The sequence below is a fragment of the Grampus griseus genome (assembly GCF_964374135.1).
Source record: "Grampus griseus genome assembly, chromosome: 16".
Taxonomy (NCBI): Eukaryota; Metazoa; Chordata; class Mammalia; order Artiodactyla; family Delphinidae; genus Grampus; species Grampus griseus.
The window spans coordinates 74,317,588-74,340,007 of NC_139010.1; the positions used below are offsets into that span (position 1 = coordinate 74,317,588).

At 38.9% G+C, this 22,420-nt stretch overlaps 1 protein-coding gene across 3 annotated transcripts in view; it reads right to left on the reverse strand.

Annotated features, from left to right (window-relative positions):
* CACUL1 (CDK2 associated cullin domain 1) overlaps positions 1-22,420 on the reverse strand; it is a 68,760-nt gene that overhangs the window by 29,218 nt on the left and 17,122 nt on the right. For all 3 annotated transcript variants that reach the window (XR_014297934.1, XM_082674373.1, XM_082674372.1), the window contains exons 2-3: positions 17,785-17,911; positions 16,797-16,899 (exon numbers count right to left, since the gene is read on the reverse strand). Coding sequence is in view for 2 of the 3 variants with exons in the window: in XM_082674373.1 (XP_082530499.1) it covers positions 16,797-16,899; positions 17,785-17,911 (230 nt within the window). In the remaining variant the exon portion in view is untranslated. The remainder of the gene's footprint in view (positions 1-16,796; positions 16,900-17,784; positions 17,912-22,420) is intronic.

The following is a 22,420-nucleotide window of genomic DNA, read 5'->3' on the forward strand; positions in this document are numbered from 1 at the left end:
AAATGTCCTATACCTGCACTGTCCAATATGGCAGCCGCTAGTCATGTGTGACTACTGAGCACCTGAAATGTATTTAATAAAACAAACTAAGAAAGTGAACTTTTATGTCACTTTAATTTTAAAGTTACATGTGACTAAATGGTAACCAAACTGGACACTGCAGATGTAAAATAGAAATAAGTTCCACAGTTTCATAATTATATCCCTCCTCTTCTATCTACGCCCTATCCCCACCCCACCAAAATGAAACATGAAAAAAATTTAAGAATATTTGCTTTTATGTTCACAAAAACGTTGTAGTTGTCTTTAAATAAAGAAATGACTTTCATATGTTATAATGAAATAAGGAGGAAGAAAAGATGGGAAGGAGGGATCTAATAAACATAACAAGGCCACTAACATATATCTTTGTGGAAGTAACACATGTTCACTGAAATTTTTAAAATTAAAAATGCAATTATAGGAAAACAACCACTACCAAGAATGGTAGATAACTACCATCAACATTTTCTTCTGTTCTTCTGTGTGTATGTTTTATAACAAATATGGAATTATTTTGTAATCTGCTATTGTCACTCAGCTATATATATCATTGACACCTCACAGACCAAATGTATTTCAACAACGTGATTGTAATGACTGTCTGGCCCCACCATTGTCTACTTCATCAGTCCCTCTTCATTAGGTACTTCAAACCAAGCTCTGCTGTCTGCATTATCCAGGTTTGCATGGTGCTTCTACTCCAGATCAGCACTTCAGTGGTGCAAATGTGTTGCGTGTCGTCAGCAACAATACAATCTTACATTTAAACAAAAAATGACACCACTAGTTGCTTGAGAGAGACCAGTTTCGGGAACTATGGTACATTTGCCTAGGCCAGTGAATTTCAAAGCATGCTGCTCTCCAAGTCACCTGAAGGGCTTGTTAATGATGCAGATTCCTTTGCCACAAGTCCAGACTCAGAAACTTTCCAGAAGTGTATATTTTTAAAGAGAACTTCAGGGGATTCTTTAAACAGCTGGCCCAGCAGCTGTTAAGCATTTAGAAGCCTGTACCTTAGACCACTTCAAAGGAAAGAGAGGTGCTCTATGGGAAGGAAGTCTAGAGGATCCAAGAAAGAGCAGAGCAGTAATTACCCACCCTACACAAGGCATTTATTGCATGACAACAGTGACACTGCAGCTGCAAACTATACTGAAATCAATGAAAATATGATACACTAACATTTTAATATTAGTGTTAAGACTATAGGTGAATTGTTCTTTTTAATTTAACAGCTTCTTGATTATTATCAACTTCAGTGATTATGAAGTTATTAAAGTGCAATGGTGAAGTTCTAACTCCACTTAGAATGCAGAAAGCCACCAGAGAACATCAGTCCTGCCCTGATGGTAAGAAAAAGCTAGTTAACCTACATCATCAATTTTCTGAGCTCATCAGAGACCTGAGGTCACTACATTTTACAACTGCCATGTCCAACCAGGTGAACTGAATTCCAAAGCGTTACAAGCTCTTCTAAGGAAAGAAGGAACACGTGAACTGTTTCTCTCTGGTGATGGCAGCCACAAAAGCTGGTACAAGAACAACCGAAGCTGAAATCAACCATTAAAGGCCAAGTGTGAACTAGCAGTATAGAATCCCTGGGAGCCTCAACACAAGGGCGGTCCATACCTACACCCCAGCTCTTTTCCATGGGTTTCCACTGGGCCTTTGAGATGAATAATTGAGGGCAGTGAAAGAGATCAGAGAGCCACCTTCTATGGCACAGATGTGCTAGGCCTGTCAATGTTTGAGGGTGGGGCAGGAGTCCCTAAGGAAACCCACGCACACTGCGGGCCCATCACGGGTAAACAGCTGCTGATTAGCTGCCTATGGAAGACATGAATGAAAACTGCCTATGTGCCGGACCCTACTCACCTACAAAGCAAAAGCCATTTGTTGAAGGGAAGGGGTAGGAGATCCACCTGAACCCTGGTGACCCTTCTTTTACCTGAGGCAAAAACTGTCTACTGTGGGGGGATGGACAGGGAATCCTCTAGCCCTCCTGTCACAGGCAAAGGTCACCAATCACTGAGGAGGGGGCAGAAAATCCACTCATGCCCAGGTTTCTGCATTACTACAAAACAGAAGCATCTTGCTGCTGAGGGAAGTGCAGGAAACTTGCTCACTCCTAAAGCCCCTCGTGGATGCAAGGCGAAATTTGGTTGCCACAGGGTACAGGGGACAAGAGGTGCAAGGGGCAGGGAGAAAGCAAGAAACCCTCCGGAGCTCTAGACCAGGGGTCAACAAACCAGAGCCTGCAGGCCAAATCTGGCCCACCACCTGTTTTTATAAATAAAGTCTGACTGGAACACAGTCACGTCCATTCATGTATGAATTGTCCACCACTGCTTTCATGCTGCAACAGCAGAGTTAAAGATGCTGCAATAGAGACCACAAGGCCCGTGAGGATAACTACTATCTGGCCCTTGGCAGCAAAAGTTTACCAACCCCAGTTCTAGACCTTGAACTGAGAAGGAAAAGGCTATCTGCAAATGGGGTGAGGAAGAGGGAGAAGAGAACACTGAGAAAGCCCCACTTCCGAGGGTTCAGGTGCATGGGGACTACCTATGACTGAGGCAGGAGTAAGAGAACCAGGGAAAAAACCCAAACCAAAAACCCTGCTCCCCACCCCTGAAGCCTTGCACCAAGTAATAAGCAACAGCCATCCACTCACTGCTGGGAGAGGGCAACAGTGCAAAGAAAGGCCCCCGCCATAAGGGCTGAGGATAGAGCAGGAGCACTGAAAACCCCCTCCTGATTCACACTAGGACCAGAGCAGTCACTGTCCACTGCTAGAGAATCTGAGGCCTTAATGGTTATTGAAATGATAAAACGCAAACCCAAGTCAACTACTAATACAACTGATTCAACTCCTCACACCAACAGCCCAACAGAAGAGTGGCAGGCCCATTACTAAGCATAAATATTATTTATGTCAGTCTCTACTGATGCTTTTATACAATGTCTAGCATTCAATTAGAAACACCAAAAAAGTAAGAAAACACACCCACTGTCAAGAGTTAAACAGTCAACAGGCCCAGACACAGAGATGCCCACAAGTTGGAACTATCATACAGAGACTTTAAAATAACTATGATTAATGTATGTTATGACCCAGTAGAAGAGGTGGGAAACGTGCATAAAAAGATAGGGAATTACAGCAGACAAATGAAAAGGTTTTTTTTAAGTCAAACAGAAATGCTAAAAGTTTTCAAATAGTTCCTTCATAATCTTTTAACATTTTAACATTTATTCCTATATTACCAAGTATGACTTCGGCATTATGGATACGATACAAATGGATCTGAATGCTCCCTTAATATTATTTTCTGAATGAAACTGGAAACTACTTTTTTAAAAAAATTTGCCTCTACATGACTAACTTTAGCAAAAATGAATAGCGTGTAATATACTTTTAGTCTAACCAACTTATTCCATGACTTTCCAGAGCAATACCACTCTGCCAACAGGCAGATTTATCAAGGCTCCAGAAGCAACACTAATTACACCTAAGGCTGACAGAGATGCTACATAAAACTGGAATTTCTTTCCAAATAGACAAATACATACATCTGGCGTTATATTCTCATCCATTCCCATTCCTGCTGTGTAGATATTGTTTCCATAGTAAAGTATCCAAGAAACGTAGGTTACGTAGAAGGTAAATGAATCTCGGGAGCTAGTAGGAACTATAATGCACATCTCTGATGCTCCTAATATAAGTTGTATGGATGATTTTCTAATTAAAAGCAACAATAAAAAAGGTCAAGGTGAGTCTAAAAGACAGTAGAAGACATTTCTCTCTTAGGTCTCTTAACTTTCAAAGTTAACTGTTACTATCATTACTATTACAATTATACGGAAATTTCTTCCCCGCTTATTTCTAAGGTAAGACTTTCCTCCTTTTCCAAATACTATTTGGACTTGAACACTAAACAAAATTAAAGCCAAGCTTCTGTGATCCTGGATTCCTTTAGCTTACCCACATAACAATGAGATAAACCTAGGTTCTAATCTCAGCTTTTTAACTGACTAGCTAGGTAACAAAGAACAGTTACAAAAGGTTCAAGATTACTTCATAAGAGAAAATATCCAAAGTCAGATGAAATAGGAGGACCTCTCAATCTCCTATATGCCTCATCTCTTTTACCACTGAGCAAAACTTCTAATTCAAGTACATAACTCTGTCTCAAAACAAAAAGTTTGTTTTAAAAAGAATACAACTCCTAAATGTACTCTACACTCTGATAATAAACAACTGCAAATAATTATTCATTATTTAAGTGATTTGACTCTCCTGCTCATCATAAATTCCATTTCCTGAGTTAAGGATGCTGTTTTAACTGGAATAAGTAGGTGGTTTTAATAATCTCAGCTGTAAGGCAAGCATATGGTTTTTATTTTTGTCAACTAGTAAGTACTTTTACTGGATCTCTTTGGGGCCTGGCATTATGTTGAGTTCTATAAGGACACATGAAAAGAAAACACAGACCCTGCCTTCAAAGGATGGTAGTAAACTTATTAGAATTATGATCTGAATGGAAGCCTGTAGACTGATAGAGGGTTAAGGCGTCTCACTGGCAAATTCTCTAAGAACAACTTCGCTTAAGTTCTAGTTTGGACTTAAAAATAGATCTCCAAATACTTATTCAGAAGGACTTTCTGGGGACTTCCCTGGTGGCACAGTGGTTAAGAATCCGCCTGCCAATGCAGGGGACACTGGTTCGTGCCCTGGTCTGCGAAGATCCCACATGCCGCGGAGTGACTAAGCCCATGCGCCACAACTACTGAGCCTGTGCTCTAGAGCGCGCGAGCCACAACTACTGAGCCCGCGTGACACAACTACTGAAGCCCACACACCTAGAGCCCGTGCTCTGCAACAAGAGAAGCCACCGCAATGAGAAGCCCGCGCACCATAATGAAGATTAGACCCCGCTTGCCACAACTAGAGAAAGCCCACGGACAGCAACAAAAACCCAACGCAGCCAAAAATAAATAAATAAAATAAATAAATTTATTTTAAAAAAAAAGAAAGACTTTCTGTGAAGAGATAGTTACCAGTTGGCAGTGATATTTACCTTACTTGAAATCTATGTAGAAAGGATAACAATGTTCTATCTAAAAATCTTCCTCACTATAGCAAAGAGTAAACAGCATTATTTTGGGAGAATGAAACATTTTTTTAAACACACTTTGTAGCTCAACAGATATAGAAATTATAGCCTTTAAAAGGTATACAAGCTTTCAAATGACTGCATACAACTAGTTGAATTATGCTGCCACCCACTGGACAAAACACAAATAGCAAAGCAATCCTTGGCCCATTTTAAACAGGAAGATAAACTTGGTTTCATTTGTTGGCAGTATGGCAATAAAGCTTTTACAGGTAATCTGGCGTCTATGAAGACTGAAGCAAAGTTAAGTCATGTTGACTGATTATGATTTAGTTTCTATTAATTTCCATTATTAATTGGTTTGAGAGTTAAATTATATTTAACTCAACCAAGATATATTTAGCTTAAAAGACATTAAAATTACTCTAAATTCATTTAAATGAATGGTTTAAACGCAATTAGTTAACTTCCTTTAAAATAGCTGACAAATACTCATTTAAACTATTCTAAATTCTGCCTTATTTGAGAATAAAAACTGCACCATTTTCCTTTTCTGCTTCTGTCTTTGTGGTCTCTCCTCCTCAGGACCCTGCACTCAGGTTAGTATTATCAGTGCTGTTCCTAACAATTCAATGTTATTGTCCTGGCCTGGGAGCCAAAATCTCTGTTTAAACACTGTTTCTTGGTGGTAATGTACAGTCTAAGTTCCAAACCACTGACAAAGAAACTGTTGGAAGAAACACACTTGCTAGTGGGTTCCTGACTATAAAGCTACTAGATCAAAATACCAGAATATTTTTATTTGGCCAAAGTGAAAATATACTCTCAATTTGATGAAGTATATTAACATATACAATAAATTTATCAACATTACGTGGGGAGAAAATGCCTCCCAACTGCTCTAGTGGATTCCGGATTCAAATGTACACAAAAATAATCAAATTGTCTAAGTGTCATTTAAAACAGTTTTAAGAGTAAAGGATGTTATATCCATGAAGTTTAATTATCCAAATGGTAGTGAGATAAAGCAGAATCTTCTAAGTATTATCAATTCAAATACTGATTTTACCAGTCAACGCCCCCCCAAAATCTCAGTGACTTAACAAAACAGAGCTTAGATAAACAAAATGTGGTATAGCCAAACAATGGAATGTTTTTCAGCCAAAAAGAAGAATGAAATATCATGCTATAAGCATGAATGAACCTTGAAAACATGCTAATAAGTAAATTAAGCCAGATACAAAAGGTCACATATTGACGAATTCCATTTCTATCAAGTGTCCAGAATAGGCAAATCCACAAAGTAGATTAGTTACTGCCAGCGGCTGACAGGAGGGGAGATTAGTGAGTGGCTGCTAATAAGTGCTGGCTTCTTCCTGGGGTGACTAAAATGTTCTGAAATTAGTGATGATGGCTGCACAACTTCATGACCATATTAAAAGTGAGTTGTACACTTTAAAAAGGTGAATGTTAGGGTATGTGAACTGTATCTCAATAAAAAAATAACAAAAATTTTTAATGTGTTTAAAAAGAAAAAATAATATAGCAAAGTTTTCTTCCTCCCATGTTACATGCCCATCTTGAGGGTCTGCTTCATGTTATAATCACCCAGGGACGCAGGTTAAGGGAGCCTCTACCACCTAGAACACTTGGCAGAGAAAGGGAGACATGGAAAATTGCACTGCCGATCTTAAAGGCTCAGATCTCTGGGTAAACGCCTCACCAAGCACACTTCTCTTTCTCTTACGATCCACAGGCCAAAGCACTTGACCAAGTCTAACTTCAGTGGGATAGAGAAGTACACTCCTGACTGGAAACATCTGATTAATAGCATTAAGACCAGCATATTTACCTAATGAGCACTTAGTTCAATACCACACTGGCCAAGAGAAACAAGTAAGTCAGGATTCATGCCCTTAAGAAGCTCCTATGGGCTTCCCTGGTGGCGCAGTGGTTAAGAATCCGCCTGCCAATGCACGGGACACGGGTTCAAGCCCTGGCAAGGAAGATCCCACAGGCCGCGGAGCAACTAAGCCTCTGAGCCGCAACTACTGAGCCTGCGCTCTAGAGCCCACAAGCCACAACTACCGAGCCTGCATGCTACAACTACTGAAGCCCGCGTGCCTAGAGCCCCCGCTCCACGACAAGAGAAGCCACCGCAGTGAGACCTGTGCACCGCAACGATGAGTAGGCCCTGCTCACTGCAACTAGAGAAAGCCCGTGTGCAGCAACAAAGACCCAACGCAGCCAAAAATAAATAACTAAATAAAATACATAAATTTATTTAAAAAAAAAAAAAAAGAAGAAGCTCCCTGTGTTGCAAAGGTGACATCCTGCTGGTAACTAAATATATCCCAAGTGCTAAACTAAGTACTCTAGCAGCAACACAAATAAAGTGCTACAGCAGCAAAGAAGAGAAAGTGATTAGTTAAGCCTACGGGGAATAGAGAAGTTAAAAACTGGGAAAACCCTAACAGACAACTAGAATGCCCCCTCTGCAGAAAGGGAAGGGAGGAAAGAAATAGTGGCACAAGAAACTAAGAAAATACACAAAGATAAAAAGACATCCTCTCCCACATTTAAATTTTAAAAGCAAAATACTGTTACCCTATCTTGCTGAGTTCAGGTGTAAAGAGCCTTGAAATTCTTGTGAAGGAGTATGGTCTTTGCTCTTTAGGTAAAAGGAGAGGCAGAAGGTTGGGAAAATGAATGACATGACACGTCTAAAAAATAAACAAAATGGATTGAGGGAAGGTGCAGGGTCAAGATACAAACTAGAAATCTTTTTCTATTGTTCAAGAAAGTACGACTAAGGACCTAAACTAGGGAAGTAGCAGGGGATAAATTTGAGACATTTTACAAGGGAGAAAATCAGCAAGACTTGTGACTCATTTCATATCTCTATCCTACTACTCATCACATTTCAGTATATTAAAATGACCATCGCACATTTCCCCTAAACAGTACAAAGAACAAATCCATCTTATTTATCACTGTACCCTTTGCATCTAGCACAATGCCTGGCACGTGGACACTAAATGTTAGCTGAACTAATAAACATTCTAAAACCACTATCATTCTCCTTCACTCTCTCAAGTCCCCACTACCAACTTCTAACAATTCCACTGAAACCAAAATGATCTTTAAATCCTCTCATCCCACCTCTCTTCCAACTTAATTATTGTCTTATCTATCCTGTTTCTTTGATCTCTGCAATGTGCCCCAGACATCTCTTTCTCCCTTTTCATTGCCAACAGGTTCACAATTTCTTATCCAAGATTCCTAGGGCCAGATGTGCCATAATTCAGAGGATTTCAGATTTAGAAGGTATTATGGTACATATACCAAATACTATGTAAAATACCCAGTAGAGATTGGGAATATCAATCCATTGATATTTCTGGGAGAAAATACATGAATGTTCCCAACTAAGTTCCTTCCTCACATGAGTTTAAATCAAATTTTACTCCAAATGAGTTTTGGCACCAAACTTAGAGGGAAACAAATCCATTTTCAAAGCTTTTTTTCTATTTTTGAATTACAGATAAGGGACTGTGGACCTGTAGTTCATCTAGTCTACTGTAATCACATCTCATTCTTTCCTACTCCAATCCGTCTTGTATCGATCTTCCTAAAATGTAACTCCTGGCCTTTAAGGCCTTCTACAATTTGGCCCCAGCCTGCCTTTTTCATCCTTATCACCTCCCAATCTCCCTCAAATACCTCACATTCTATCCGCATAGGATCACTCCTTGTTACCCAAACCTCTCTTACCCATAAGCCTTTACTTATGGAAGTTCTCTCAGCTCAAAACACCCTCTCCCCAAATATCATTTTTCATGACGTATTTTTAACGCCATCTTCCTCTTCATCCCTCCATCTGTCTGTGATCATTTCACCTTTAGTCTGATACAGCACTTTCTTTATTCTGCTTTGTACCACAGTTCCCTGAATATTTCTTATTGTTCCAAAGGTACACTAGCAGAGATTGTGACTTAATTCTTTTTTGGGGGTTTCATTTGTTGTTCTTTTTCTAATTTCTTGAGATAAACGCTAAAGCCACTGATGTGTTAATTTCTCACTATGATTGTGGAGTTGTCTGTTTCTCCTTTTGGATCTGTTGATTTTTCTGGGTATTTTGGGTCAATACAAATTTAGAATTATTATATTCCTAGTAACTGAACGTTGTCATAATAAAAGGTTCTCTTTATATCCAATAATACTTCTTGCTGTGAGTCTACTTTTTATGATGTCAATGTAGCTATACTGTTTTTCTTTTTGGCTAATGTTTGTATGGTGTATCTTTTTTCATCACTTGCTTGCAATCTTTCTGTCTCCTTATATTTTAGATGTGTCTCATGTTAGCAGCATTTAGTAAGGCTGCAGAATGTCATTCAGTCCAATAATTATTTACTTTTTTAATGCAGCATTTTGTCTTTAACATTTCATGTAATTGATACACCTTACTATTCTTCTATTTGTCCCATCTGTTCTCTGTACCTTTCTCTACCCTTTCTTGACTCCTTTATTTTCAAATTATTCCATTTTCTCTATTATCTTGTTAATTACACGTTTTACTATTTTTTTCAGTTATTACCCTAAGGTTATAGACTGCATCCTTGTCTTCCCATAGACTGAAATGAATGAGTACTTTTACTTCTTCCTCAACAATGCAAGGGCCTTAGAACATTTTAAATCCTTTTACCTTCTTCCATCTTCCATGCAACTGTCATGTGTTTGGGTTATTTATATTATACCCTATAAGACATTATCACTATTATTATTCTACACTTGCATATTTATCCTTGTTTTCCTTCATTCCTACTGGTTCTTCAAATTTTCATCTAGGGACATTTTCTTTCTATCTGAGGAACATTCCAGTATTTCTTTAAAGTTAGAGATTACTGGTGATGAATTCTCCCAATTCTTTTTTTTTTTCCTTTTTTTTTTTTTTTTTTGGCCGTACGCGGGCCTCTCACTGTTGTGGCCTCTCCCATTGCGGAGCACAGGCTCTGGACGCGCAGGCTCAGTGGCCATGGCTCACGGGCCCAGGCGCTCTGCGGCCTGTGGGATCTTCCCGGACCGGGGCACGAACCCGTGTCCCCTGCATCGGCAGGCGGACTCTCAACCACTGCGCCACCAGGGAAGCACTCTCCCAATTCTTGTCTAAAAAATGTATTTCTCTTGGTTTTATGATCACCTCACCTCCTAATATAACTACATATTTCTGACTGAACGTCAGACACTGTTTATGAAAAATTATGGAAACAATTTGATGTCTAGGATAATGTTCTTTCTCCAGGAAGGATTTACTTTCGCTTCTGGTAAGCAACTAGAGGAGCCAGCAAATCCAGACCATCTGAATCCAGTCAGGAATCAAGTGTCAGCTACAACAAGCTAGTCTGTAACTTATTATTCTTACTATACCTGGGATGTGATCCTTTAGGTTTGGTGGGACCTGACCTCCAATTTTTATTACTCTATCCCCATAAACCCATCAAAGCTCTATTAAATTCCTCAGCCTAGCAGCCTCTTCTTCCAGAATAAATAGGTGCCTCTAGAAGAGAAATGGCGCAAGTGCTAGTCTCCTGTCTCTGGATTTCCTTCTCTTCCCAGGTCTTGGTCCTACAATTCTTCATTTTTTTATTAGCTCCCTGGCCCATTTTAAAAATTGTTCTCAGCAGGAGGGTTGGTCTAAAATTATCTACCTTATCAATCATATGTCTACGGCTGTACCTAACAGAGTACCTTGCATAGTTATATAGGAAAGAGCTAGCTATATTAAGTTCCCCACTAGGTAGCCCTGTAACCAGTCAACCAGCTCAGTTGTTTTTATACTATCCAAGAAATCAACTGTGATTGAGAAAAGCAACAAGGAGTCTTTAAGGTTTGGGAACAAGAAAGTATGCCCATCAAAAATTAGCATTTTTAGAGGATTAGTCAGTCAAAAGAACAGACTGCAGAAAGGCAGACCAGTTAGGAGAGTACTGCTCTAGTGCAGGCACGAACCAATAATAAGGAAAAAGATGACAGCAATGGGAATGAAAGGGGACAGAAGCAAATGAAATTGCCGTATTCTATTAACCTTGACTATCACCTGGAAATAACAGGTAAGGGAGAAAAAAGGAGTCAAAGGTGAATATAAAATCTCAAGTCTGAGAGTAAAACTGATTTGAGAGAAGAGGAATTTAGATTCAGACATGAATATGAAGTATCTGTCAGAAGAAATCCAAGTTGAACTGTCGAATAGGCATTTGGAAAAGCTGGTTTGAGCCCTCACCAAAAGTACAGTGATTGCTAAAAGTTTCAACAGAATTTGCCAAAACTAACCAGAATATTGTTTACTGAACTAATAAACCAATTTTGGTATATCAAAAAATCAGAACTGGAAATTCACATTTTGAGGTTCAGGAGGCATGGAAAAAGGAAAATAAAATAGAGATGTTCATTACCACATTTAAAGAACAGAGGAGTGAAGCACAAGCGGAGATAACGGTTTAAAAAAAAACTAACGCAAAATATATGTCACAGTTCAAACAATCTAGTAGTAAGTAAAAAGTAAAGATATACATGTAATAAAATACAAGAGTAAGCAGAATACTAAGTAGGTTTAGCTATATAAGTAGTTTAATAAATTTAACAAGAAAAATTTTTAAGTTGCCGGTCAAAAAGTCATTGTTTCCAAAATGAAAACAATATTTATTTTTTTAAAAGAGGAAGCAAGTTAGATTATGTTGTTATATTAAAGCATTTAGGTTCAACAAATTAAAATAATCTTTTACAATCTCTAAAAACCAGTATTCTCTAGCTTTTAAATCAGTAACTGGGGAATAGGAAACATTATTTCATACACTCTTCAGTCCCTCCAACACTGATATATGGCTTTTGATAGAGATAAGTAAGTCACTCTGGGCCATGTAAACTATACACACACCAGTAGTTATTTTAAGATGCCCTTGAGAGATAAGAGGCTGATGCCCTAAAGGTTCAACTCATTGATTTTATCAACCCCAACACTAAATTTCTGATTATCTGTCAAATTCAACTCATCCCACACTCCTGTTCTAGCTCATAGTAACAATATATCATTACTAAAATCAGAGCTGCAACTGCAAACAAAACACTCCACCCAAATAAAACTTTTCTGGCTCATGGGCCCTGGCATACACTCTTGTTCTGTCCCCAATGAAAACTGCCCTTAAGGTCTCTATAAAGTAGAGATTACACCAGGATTATGCCACATACTTGCAACACTGAATAAATTAATGTACTGGATTAACTGAACAATGAATAAATTCATTGCCTAAGCACCTAGAGACACAAAGATTAGTGGTCATACAAGGCTAATTATGCTACTCTTCCCACTGGTCAAATTTGATGCTGAGCATTCACTCAACATTTGCTGAGCTGTAACTGCCAGGCACTAAGGATAAAAACACAAGCCCTCAAAGGAGGACAGGGCTGTGAGGTGGCCAGACATGGTCGCAAAAACAATACAGAGTTATTGCCAAGACGCTACGAATGCACAGAAGAAAAAGTTCCAATGGCCTGTTTGTTTGCTTGTTTGTTTGAGGGGAGTGTGAGGGTTCTAGGAAGATTTTACACAGGTGGACACAAGTGAGTTTAAGCCTGAGAAGAGAATGAAGAAGCATTTGCCAAGCAGGAAGCAAAGAAAAAATATCTTAGAACTGAGCTTAAAGCAACCAGGTGTTTCAGTAAAGCCACTTCATTTTAACGTTGAGAAAATTCACAAGATGATATTAGCATGTTTAATCAAGAGGCACACAGTTGCTGAGTGGCAGAGTTGAGACCAGAGCCCAGGTCCCCATGTTTTTATCCACTTTACCCTGCTATTTAACAATCGTTCGAGTTTACATTCTTTTACAAAAAAGATCATTTCAAAGTAAGATTTTTTTATAGTCCCATATTGCTGAACTCAAAGTAGGACACGTATGGATTCTAAAGACAAGCTAAATTCCCTGGTTTTACATCGTATATTACCTTCACATTTATCAATATGGTTTTTTAAATACTAGCATCAAAAGAGCTATCACCCTTGTCTATGTTATTTTTTATTTATTTATTTATTTTTGTGGTACGCGGGCCTCTCACTGTTGTGGCCTCTCCCGTTGCGGAGTAACAGGCTCCGGACGCGCAGGCTCAGCGGCCATGGCTCACGGGCCCAGCCGCTCCTCGGCATGTGGGATCTTCCCGGACCGGGGCACAAACCCATGTCCCCTGCATTGGCACGCAGACTCTCAACCACTGCGCCACCAGGGAAGTCTGTCTATGTTATTTTTATAAGAATTATTCCTATTATTAGTATAAAGCAAAAATTCTTTAGTTACCTAATACGCCATATTAGTAATGGTAGGGAAAACAGGCACTCTGAAACGTATAGAACCAGTGGAAGCATATAACTTGGTACAACTTTTGTGAACCACAAAATATGGACATAGTAAATGACATGCCAGGCAGACCTCAGAGATACTGCAGGTTCAACTGCAGACCGCCACAATAAAGCAAATATCAATAAATCGAGTCACATGAATTTTTTGTTTCCCAGTGCATATAGACGTTATATTTACACTATACCATAGTCTATTAAGTGTGCAATAGCATTATATCTAAAAAAAACAATGTACATACCTTAATTTTGAAATAATTTATTGCTAAAAATAATAATAATAAAAAAATAATAAAAAATACTTTATTGCTAAAAAATGCTAACCGTCATCTGAACCTTCAGCAAGTCACAGCAGTAATTCAAAGATCACTGATCACAAATCACAATAACAAATATAGAGATAATGAAAAAGTTTGAAATATTGTGAGAATTACCAAAATGTGACACAGAGACAAGAAGCAAGCAAATGCCTTTGGAAAAATGATGCCGAAAGACTTGCTCAGCACATGGCTGCCACAAACCTTCTTCAGTCTGTAAAAAATGCAATATCTGTGAAGTACAGTGAAGTGAAGCATAATAAAACTTACAAGATTGATTATTCCCTGTAGCACTGTTAGTAACAGCAAAAGACTGGAAGCAACCTAAATATTCATGGATTAAAAAGTGGTTAAATAAATTGAGGTTCATCAGTAAAGCAAGGTACGATGAACTATTATGCATTCCTGATAAAGAATAAAGGAGCTCTACACACACTGACAGGGATCTCACTCTCCAAAACCTCAGAAACTTACTCTCTGAACCTCAGTGACTCTCAAGTATTAGTACCCTGTGCAGCCCATCCTGGGCAAGTAACAGGTTACCTTTGTACTACTGATAATTGATCAAGCAAATTTATGCCAGAGAATGTAGCCAAGTGGCCTTCCAAAACTGCCAATTAGACTGAGCTTGATAACGCAGTACTATAGTGCCCTCTAACTTTAAAAAACATTTTACAGTAATATTCTAATTGTAAGAATGAAATGTAGTCGTATAGTGCTTACAAAATTAAGTACAAGAAAAAATTCTACACAAGCAGAAACTGCAATATGACAAATAACTAGCAAATCACAATTCTATCAGTCAAATTAATGACTCACGGGATGGCAAAGCATACGTGTAAAACATATTATAAAATTTCCAATTCACATTTCATAGATAACTTTTATAAGCAAGACAAGTAATTATTTTATCCTTATAATTTGAATTGAAATGGTTCGCTTTCTGCTTTAGAATATTTAATATTATTTTAATAATAGCAAAACAGTATTCATAAAACAATCTTTTTTGAGATGAGTTCTTTGTCGATCTAATGAAATCTCTGGTACACCCTGCACCCCAAAGACCACCAAGACTTCATGTTAAAAAACGAGACCAAACTCGGATTTCTACTAGAAAAGCTTTCACTATCCAACAGAGAGTAAATATTTACAAACATTCATTTGCTATACATTTCATTCAGCAAGTGATGCTTAGTATGTATGAGATACTGGGCAAGGTACTAACAGCACAATAATGAAAACAGACATGCTCCTCTGCCCTCTCAGGTGGGCATGTGGGGTGGGGAATGTGGGGAAGGGGAACAGCTAAACCAGAAATTACACAATGAACTACCATGAAGTACTGGGTGTTACAGTAGCACAGATGAGGGGCTCCCAAACCTGACTTGGGGAACAAGGTATCAGAGAATGTTTCCCAAAACAAATGATGTCTAAGTGGCAGCCTAAATGTTAAGTTCACACTGACCGAAAAAATAAGAGCGCAGAAGAAAAGGAAGAATGTTTCAGACAGTTAAGTAAACATGGCAAAAGCCAAGATGTGAGATAGTACCTAAAATGTTCAAGGAACTGAAATAAGTTCAGTAGGCAGGAGCAGAAAGGTAAGACATCAGGCTGCAGAAATAAGCAGGAGTCAGAAAGTGAAAGGCTTCCTAAATCATATTAAGAAATTTAGACTTTATTCTAATAGGAATATGATAATCAGAGCTGTACTTTAGAAGCAGTCACTCTGACTGAAACGCAAGATTCTAGTTAGATGTGTTAAGACTAGAGGCAGAGCACCAACTAAGATGAGCATTTTAGTAAAACACTTGAGATGATGTGGCCTGGACTGGGTGGTGGCCAAGTGGACAGGAGCCAAGAGAGAAATAGAACATAACTAGGATTCAGCAGTAAATCGAACGTGGGGATTCAGAGAGAGGGTAGAGTCAAGAATTAGTAAGCAAATCATTCAAAGCTACAATGCGCAGATCTCAGGTTTCATCTATGGTTTACATACAATGCCTAGCACTAAATATATTTACTAAATGAATAAAGGTTCTGTATTTAATGGCAAAAAGATGACGAAAACAATTTACACTAACAACAGGAAAAAGATATATTTGGCTATGATAAACACAGCTCTGGCTATACTTAAAAAAAAAAAACAAAAAAAAACCACAGGTAAGTGAGGAGAATATCCAAATAGCAACCCAGCACTTGCTAGAAACTGTAGATATTTCAGAATTGCTGGAGCACTTCCTAATTGTGGTGTGGACCCTGGTGATCTACTGCTGAGTGACTTTTCTGCACATCTTGTAACTTCTACACCACAACTAAAATGTGATCTGGTCCTGGAATAAAGATAGTACCTGACCTTCAAGCACTGGAAACTTTACTGAGGCAGGGAGGGGCAGAGTAGGATCAAGAAGCCAAGTGCTTCCTTAAATAAAATATTTCCTGCAACTTGCCCCAGATTTTACAGCTGGGATGATGTTCATCTGTAGAGGGTTTATCAACAAAATGCTGACTTCAGTTGTTTATATTAGCAAATATTAGAAACTGGTAGGCAAATACCACTTCAAAGATAATAATTTTCAAAAAAGTTCCAGAAAAAAATTAGAATATACACGTTTATAATATAAAAGTCACCAAATACTGAGGTTAACAGAATAAGGTTTTACATAAAAGAAATATTGCATGGTAATAAACAGAATTAAAGTCGGAAATACATTTAATTCAAAAATGTCCACAGTTTATGTCAAATTTTCAAATTAATCTATTCCAAAGATAAGACATTTGATCAATATTCATCTCTAAAATATTTATATATTTATATCATAATCAAATGAACAAGCCTCCAAAGGTATAATATACAAGCTAATTCCAACCAGTCAGAAAACCCCAAAGAAGCTAAAACCAATACCGTAAGTTCTTTACCTGCAGCTCCTTTGAGACTCTTTCTAAGTGATTAGTTATCTTTTTAATCAGATCACTATACATCTGTTCCGAGTGCTGCTGGCATACACATTTATACACACAACTGTGGGGAGGAGGGGAGACAGAAAAACCAAGTTAACGATTTTAAGGTTGAAGCACTTAATTCAACCTAAGGTTAAGGCATACCCTCAATATGTAACCACTGGTCAAATAATTAATTCAGGCCTCAAAAAGTGACTCATTGCAACTCTTAAAACAAAAAGTTATCCTGCCCCAATCAGTGTTCATATGGAAGGGACATTATCACCAGCTACAAATAATCTTTTTGAGTATTCTATTAAATGTTTTATCAGTATTAGATAATCTAATATTGGGTGATTATCTGAGAGTCTGACTATGATAACTACTTATAAGCCAGTTTCTCTCTCGTTTTAATGAATGTCAAAATAAGGAAGAGAGTGACAATCAGCAGGTTTCTAACTAACAAAAACGTTTGCTGTGTAACCTCTTTGTGCATCACTTGTGCAGAACAGCACAGTTGTCACTTCCTCCTCTTGTGACTGGGCTGATCTCACAACCCACCCCAGTCCTCACTGATTTGCTACTTCCATTTACCAGGAGCTGGGAAACAAAATAACCAAAGATAGTTAAACTTGTGTGCCACAAACATCAACAGATTAAGCTAACATCTCCCTGTGATACTAAAACTACATATTTTTTGTCTTTTTCCACTGACCTCTATAATTTCTGCATTATGTATGGTGGGCGTGGCAGGCTGAGGTAGGATTAACACTATCTTCATTTGAAAACCAATTCTGAAGCAAAAAGTATAAATCAAACCCCCAATCCACAAGTACGGAACATATAAATAACTTACAGAGCCTTAATGTAGGTATCATATATTATATGCATACAAACTGTCATAATTCAAGTTGCTGTAAACTTCACTATACCCTCTAAAACCCAAGCAAATTAAATCTTGACTTACCTGTATATCTGTTCATAGGATATGGGGATATAGTCACCAGGACTCTGAGTTAAAAGCTGATCTATGGCACCATCCAATTTTGGCCAGTATGTGCTCTTATAATCTTCAATAGTTATAACATTCATTACTAAAAGTAAAAAGTGAAATTAGTATTACCATGTGCCACATGTAAGATCAACACAAATCAGTTCTGCATTCTCAAACTCCTCCCACTGACTCTCCGATTTTACACTGACACTGTGTCACCTAAATACAACTCAATTATTATCCCATTTCCAATTTCAAAAATCCCAACCTGGCCAGGGATTTTAAGCAGCCATTAATTATGATTTAAAAAAGAATTACTATGAATCTGTTCATCTTCAAAAATAAAAACAAAACAGCAATTATCTCTGGTTCCCTTTCCCGGTTTCTGTTATCAGTGGAGAGTTCTTAACATGCACTGACCCTCAAATACACATTGCCAACGATGTGACAAGATGGCCTATGCACGAACCACGATAAAGTTCTGGGAAACTATGACCTCCAATCCATCTTTACAGACAGCTCTGGGAAATCTACCTAGGGAAAGGACTATGGAAATTAAATTCCAAATGCTAGAGTGCTAAAAACTCACAGAGATTTATCGCACCACCAGTACCTCCTGGACATGACTACAGCTCTGACTCAGGCTCTCCCTAGCCTATCCTTTAGAAAAGCCCAACAGAAAAAAAAATGTGGATGAACTGGAGCCTTACATTGAAGGCGTACCTCATTCTTAACGGCTGGCTCTTATTCCTCCATGATAGATCTAATAAAGCATTTGTAACAGGTTGTCCTAACAACTGTGAAATCCAGGGGTGATGGGTGCTTCACAACAATGAAATGCTAATGTTAAAAAGAGCTACCCAGGCTTCCCTGGTGGCGCAGTGGTTGGGAGTCCGCCTGCCGATGCAGGGGACACGGGTTCTGTGCCCCGGTCTGGGAGGATCCCACATGCCGCGGGGCAGCTGGGCCCGTGAGCCATGGCCGCTGGGCCTGCGCGTCTGTGAGCCTGTGCTCTGCAACAGGAGAGGCCACAACAGTGAGAGGCCCGCGTGCCGCAAAAAAAAAAAAAAAAAAAAAAAAAGAGCTACCCAAAGCACCTAAGATACCCTGTGTCTTATGAACCATGGTAGGAGCTAACAACGACTGGATCAGCCATTTTACTCTTTATTTTTATCAGAAACTCAAGAGCAGAAGGTTGACTTCCCCAAGTGCACACAGCTAATCACTGGCAGAGGTACCAGGTAAAGCAAAGCCTTGACCTAGCATCTTTCTATCACACTACTGATTTCCAAATTTTAGTCATTCAGGTTCAAGACGTTTCTCACGTCTATGTGCCACCTATATCATGTTTGTTCAATATTTTCTTTAAATCAGTTCACTTTTTTTTTTGCTTAAATATACTTAAAGGACACTTGAGGAGTGAACTATTGATTTACACAACACAGAATCATCTTAAATGTATTCTGAAATCAAAGAATCAGACCAAAAAGGCTACATATGGTAAGACTCTCATTTATTTATAAAGGCATAACTATAGGGAGGAAAACAGATCAGTGGTTGCCAGTGGGACTGGAAGGTGGAAAGAAGGACTGTCTGCAAAGGGGAAGCAGGAAGGAATTTTTAAGACAATGGACTCTTTTGTATGGAACCACGGTAGCGGATACACCACTCCATGCATTTGTCAAAACCAACAGAACTATACACTATAAAAAGTACATTCACTGTATGAAAAAAACACAAAATTTCACCCAGGATGTAGTGGTAAAGATGGAATGGCAAACTGTGGCAAATGAATCTAATTCACAAATGAATCACATAACCCACACTAAAAAAAAAATAGGGAAGAAAATGGAGAGGAATGTTTTGACTACATATAAGACTAAAAACAGAAAGAACTGTACATGCGTGTGCACACACAGGTACACACACAAAAGGGAGAAGGAGGCCAGATGCTGGAGGGCTTTATGGGCAATGGAAAGACTTTGCCTTTCACTCTAAGATGAGGACATGTGGAAGGTTTTGAGCAGTGATGTAATCTGACTTTGATTTTCTATGGATCATTCCAGCTTCTGTACTAGCAATAAACTAAGTTAGAAGGCTGTGAGATGATGGGGGATTGGAGTAGGTGGTAGCAGTGAGGGCAAGAGGAGAGGTCAGATTTTGAATATATTTTAAGGCAGAGCCAACAAGATTTGCTGATGGTTTGGATGTGAGATGTGAGAGAAGGGTCAAGGATGATTCTAAAGTTTTTAGCCTTCAGCACCGAAGGATGGGGTTGCCGTTGACTAAGATGACGAGGATGTAGGAGAAGCTTAGCACGTCTGGGAGTGAAGCTGAAACTGTTGGTACCCCACCCATTTACAGTGATCCACAAAGGCCACTGTCAACACCTACCATTATATGCCAGTGTTCTCTCTGGCTGCCGGGGTTGCTCTGCCTGAAGGAGAGGCCAGTTGGAAGTTCTAGAGAATTAACACCCCCAGGAGTCACCATCAAGTAATGACTAATGAGAACTCAGTGTAAGTACCCCGCGTCTCCCTTTACTCTGGGTGAGTATGCACTGACTCCCAAGTCCCCACTGGGATTCCACTCCAGTCGCCGCAGTGTTGCCTTCTTTATGGCTTCCTTACCATCCCTGTCTCTGTCTCCACACTCCTGCAGGTGCTTCCTAGAATCACCCCCTTGTGCATAAAACTACTCGCACTTAAAACAAAATAAGAATTGATCAAAAACAGAAAAGTAGTGTCATGTGCAATATAGAAATAAACACAGTGTTATTAAATTCTAGCTAGGTCCTACTGCCTTTAAAGGTTCTGAGTGAAGCTTGCTTTCCCTGTGAATAAAGGAGATCGGCAGATGCTGAGAAGTGTTACATGCTAGCTCCAAAATACCACCTTTCTGCTTTCAGAAGGATTTAAAAAAAAAAAAATTTTTTTTTAAGTAACTGAAAAACAAAGAACTTTCTCACTATGTGATTCTAGGTTATTGAACCTCCTATCAAGTGTCTATCACCTAAACCACATCATACACCTGCTCTACGCCAAACGCTGGGAATTAAGGAAGGTAAGTGACAAGCTCAGAAAGAAATCTTCAAGTACTGAAAGCCAAGAATGAACACACCAACCCCATGGGTTCCTGGACCACTCGGTTCAATTAACTCCACCCTGCACTGCGGCTGGGGAGACACCTGCTTCCCAAGCACATGTTTCACTTTGGCAAATCTCCAAGTCAAAGATGTGACAGAGGAAAAAGAACCTAAGATGTGAAGTCCCGCAGCTGTAAGGACAGAATGAAGTTCCACAGAAGCAATGATTTCTGATGCCTCTCAAGTCTTTCATGTGGCATTAAAAAAAAAACAAAAACTGCTCTGGTTTTAAATATCTTTGAAAACAGACTTTCAAACCAAAACGAAAAAGGCACAAGTCACAGTAGAAAATCTTAAATCCTATTTCCACATCTAAAAAGAAGCTATATTTCCACATATATTTTGCTTGAAAAACAACAGAAAACCAATTCACTTACATCCTACCTATTACGGAGTGAATGTTTGTGTCCCCCCAAGACTCATGTGTTGAAACACTAACTCCCAATGTGATGGCATTAGGAGGTGGAGCCTTTGGGAGGTTTTTAGGTCATGGGGGCGGAGCCCTCACATGAATGGATTTAGAGTCTCTGGAGAACTCCCTCACCGCTTCTGCCATGTGAGGACCCAGTGAGAAGATGGCCTTCTATGAACCAGGAAGCAGGCTCTCTCACCAGACTCTGAATCTGCCAGCGCCTTGATCTTAGACTTCTCATCCTCCCAAAGCATGAGATAAATAAGCCACCCAGTCTATGATAGTCTGGTACAGCAGCATGAACAGACTAAGACACTGGCTAACATGACTTTCTTCTCAGGAGCCACCCAATCTTCACCACAGTAGCAAAGGAAAGCAGAACACAGAGAAGCATCTGCAGAGCTACAGGGAGTTCGAAGAACGAGCACTAGTTGGTATTCATACACTTAGCCAAAGGTTAGGAAGGTTTTTCATACCAATCTGTGGTCAACACTTAAAATGACAAGCCAGAAAATGTTAAGATATTGAATTTCTTGCTAATCTCAACCCAATCTCTGACTTAAAACAAACAAAATATATTAGCTGTTTGGTTTATCCAACATTTGACATGCACAGCCTCACAGTGTGTGTATGTGTGTGTGTGTGTGTGCGTGCGTCCAGTCCTGAATTCTAAAACTAGATCCTCTAGCTAGAGAAATGTAATCAATCGCTTTCAACTTTGCCCACAAAAAAGTTCAGACTAACCAAAAAAAATATGAAACATGGAACCTAAACAAAAATGAAATTACCATTAAATAACTACATTTTACCTAGGTTAGATTTTCCAGCTTGAAAAAAGTGCACTATTTTTAAAACTGTTTAAAGAAGGTATTCTAAACTCAAATGCCTACAAGGCCCAGGCCATTAACATAAGTGAGTAAAACAGGCCTGGTATAAGAATAAAAAAGAGCAGTGAGCATTTCAATGAGCTGGAGAATGCATATGCCCTCTAGAGACATTCAAGTTCACAAAATGTAAAAACCCTCAGGTTGCCCTCATAACATCACGCCACA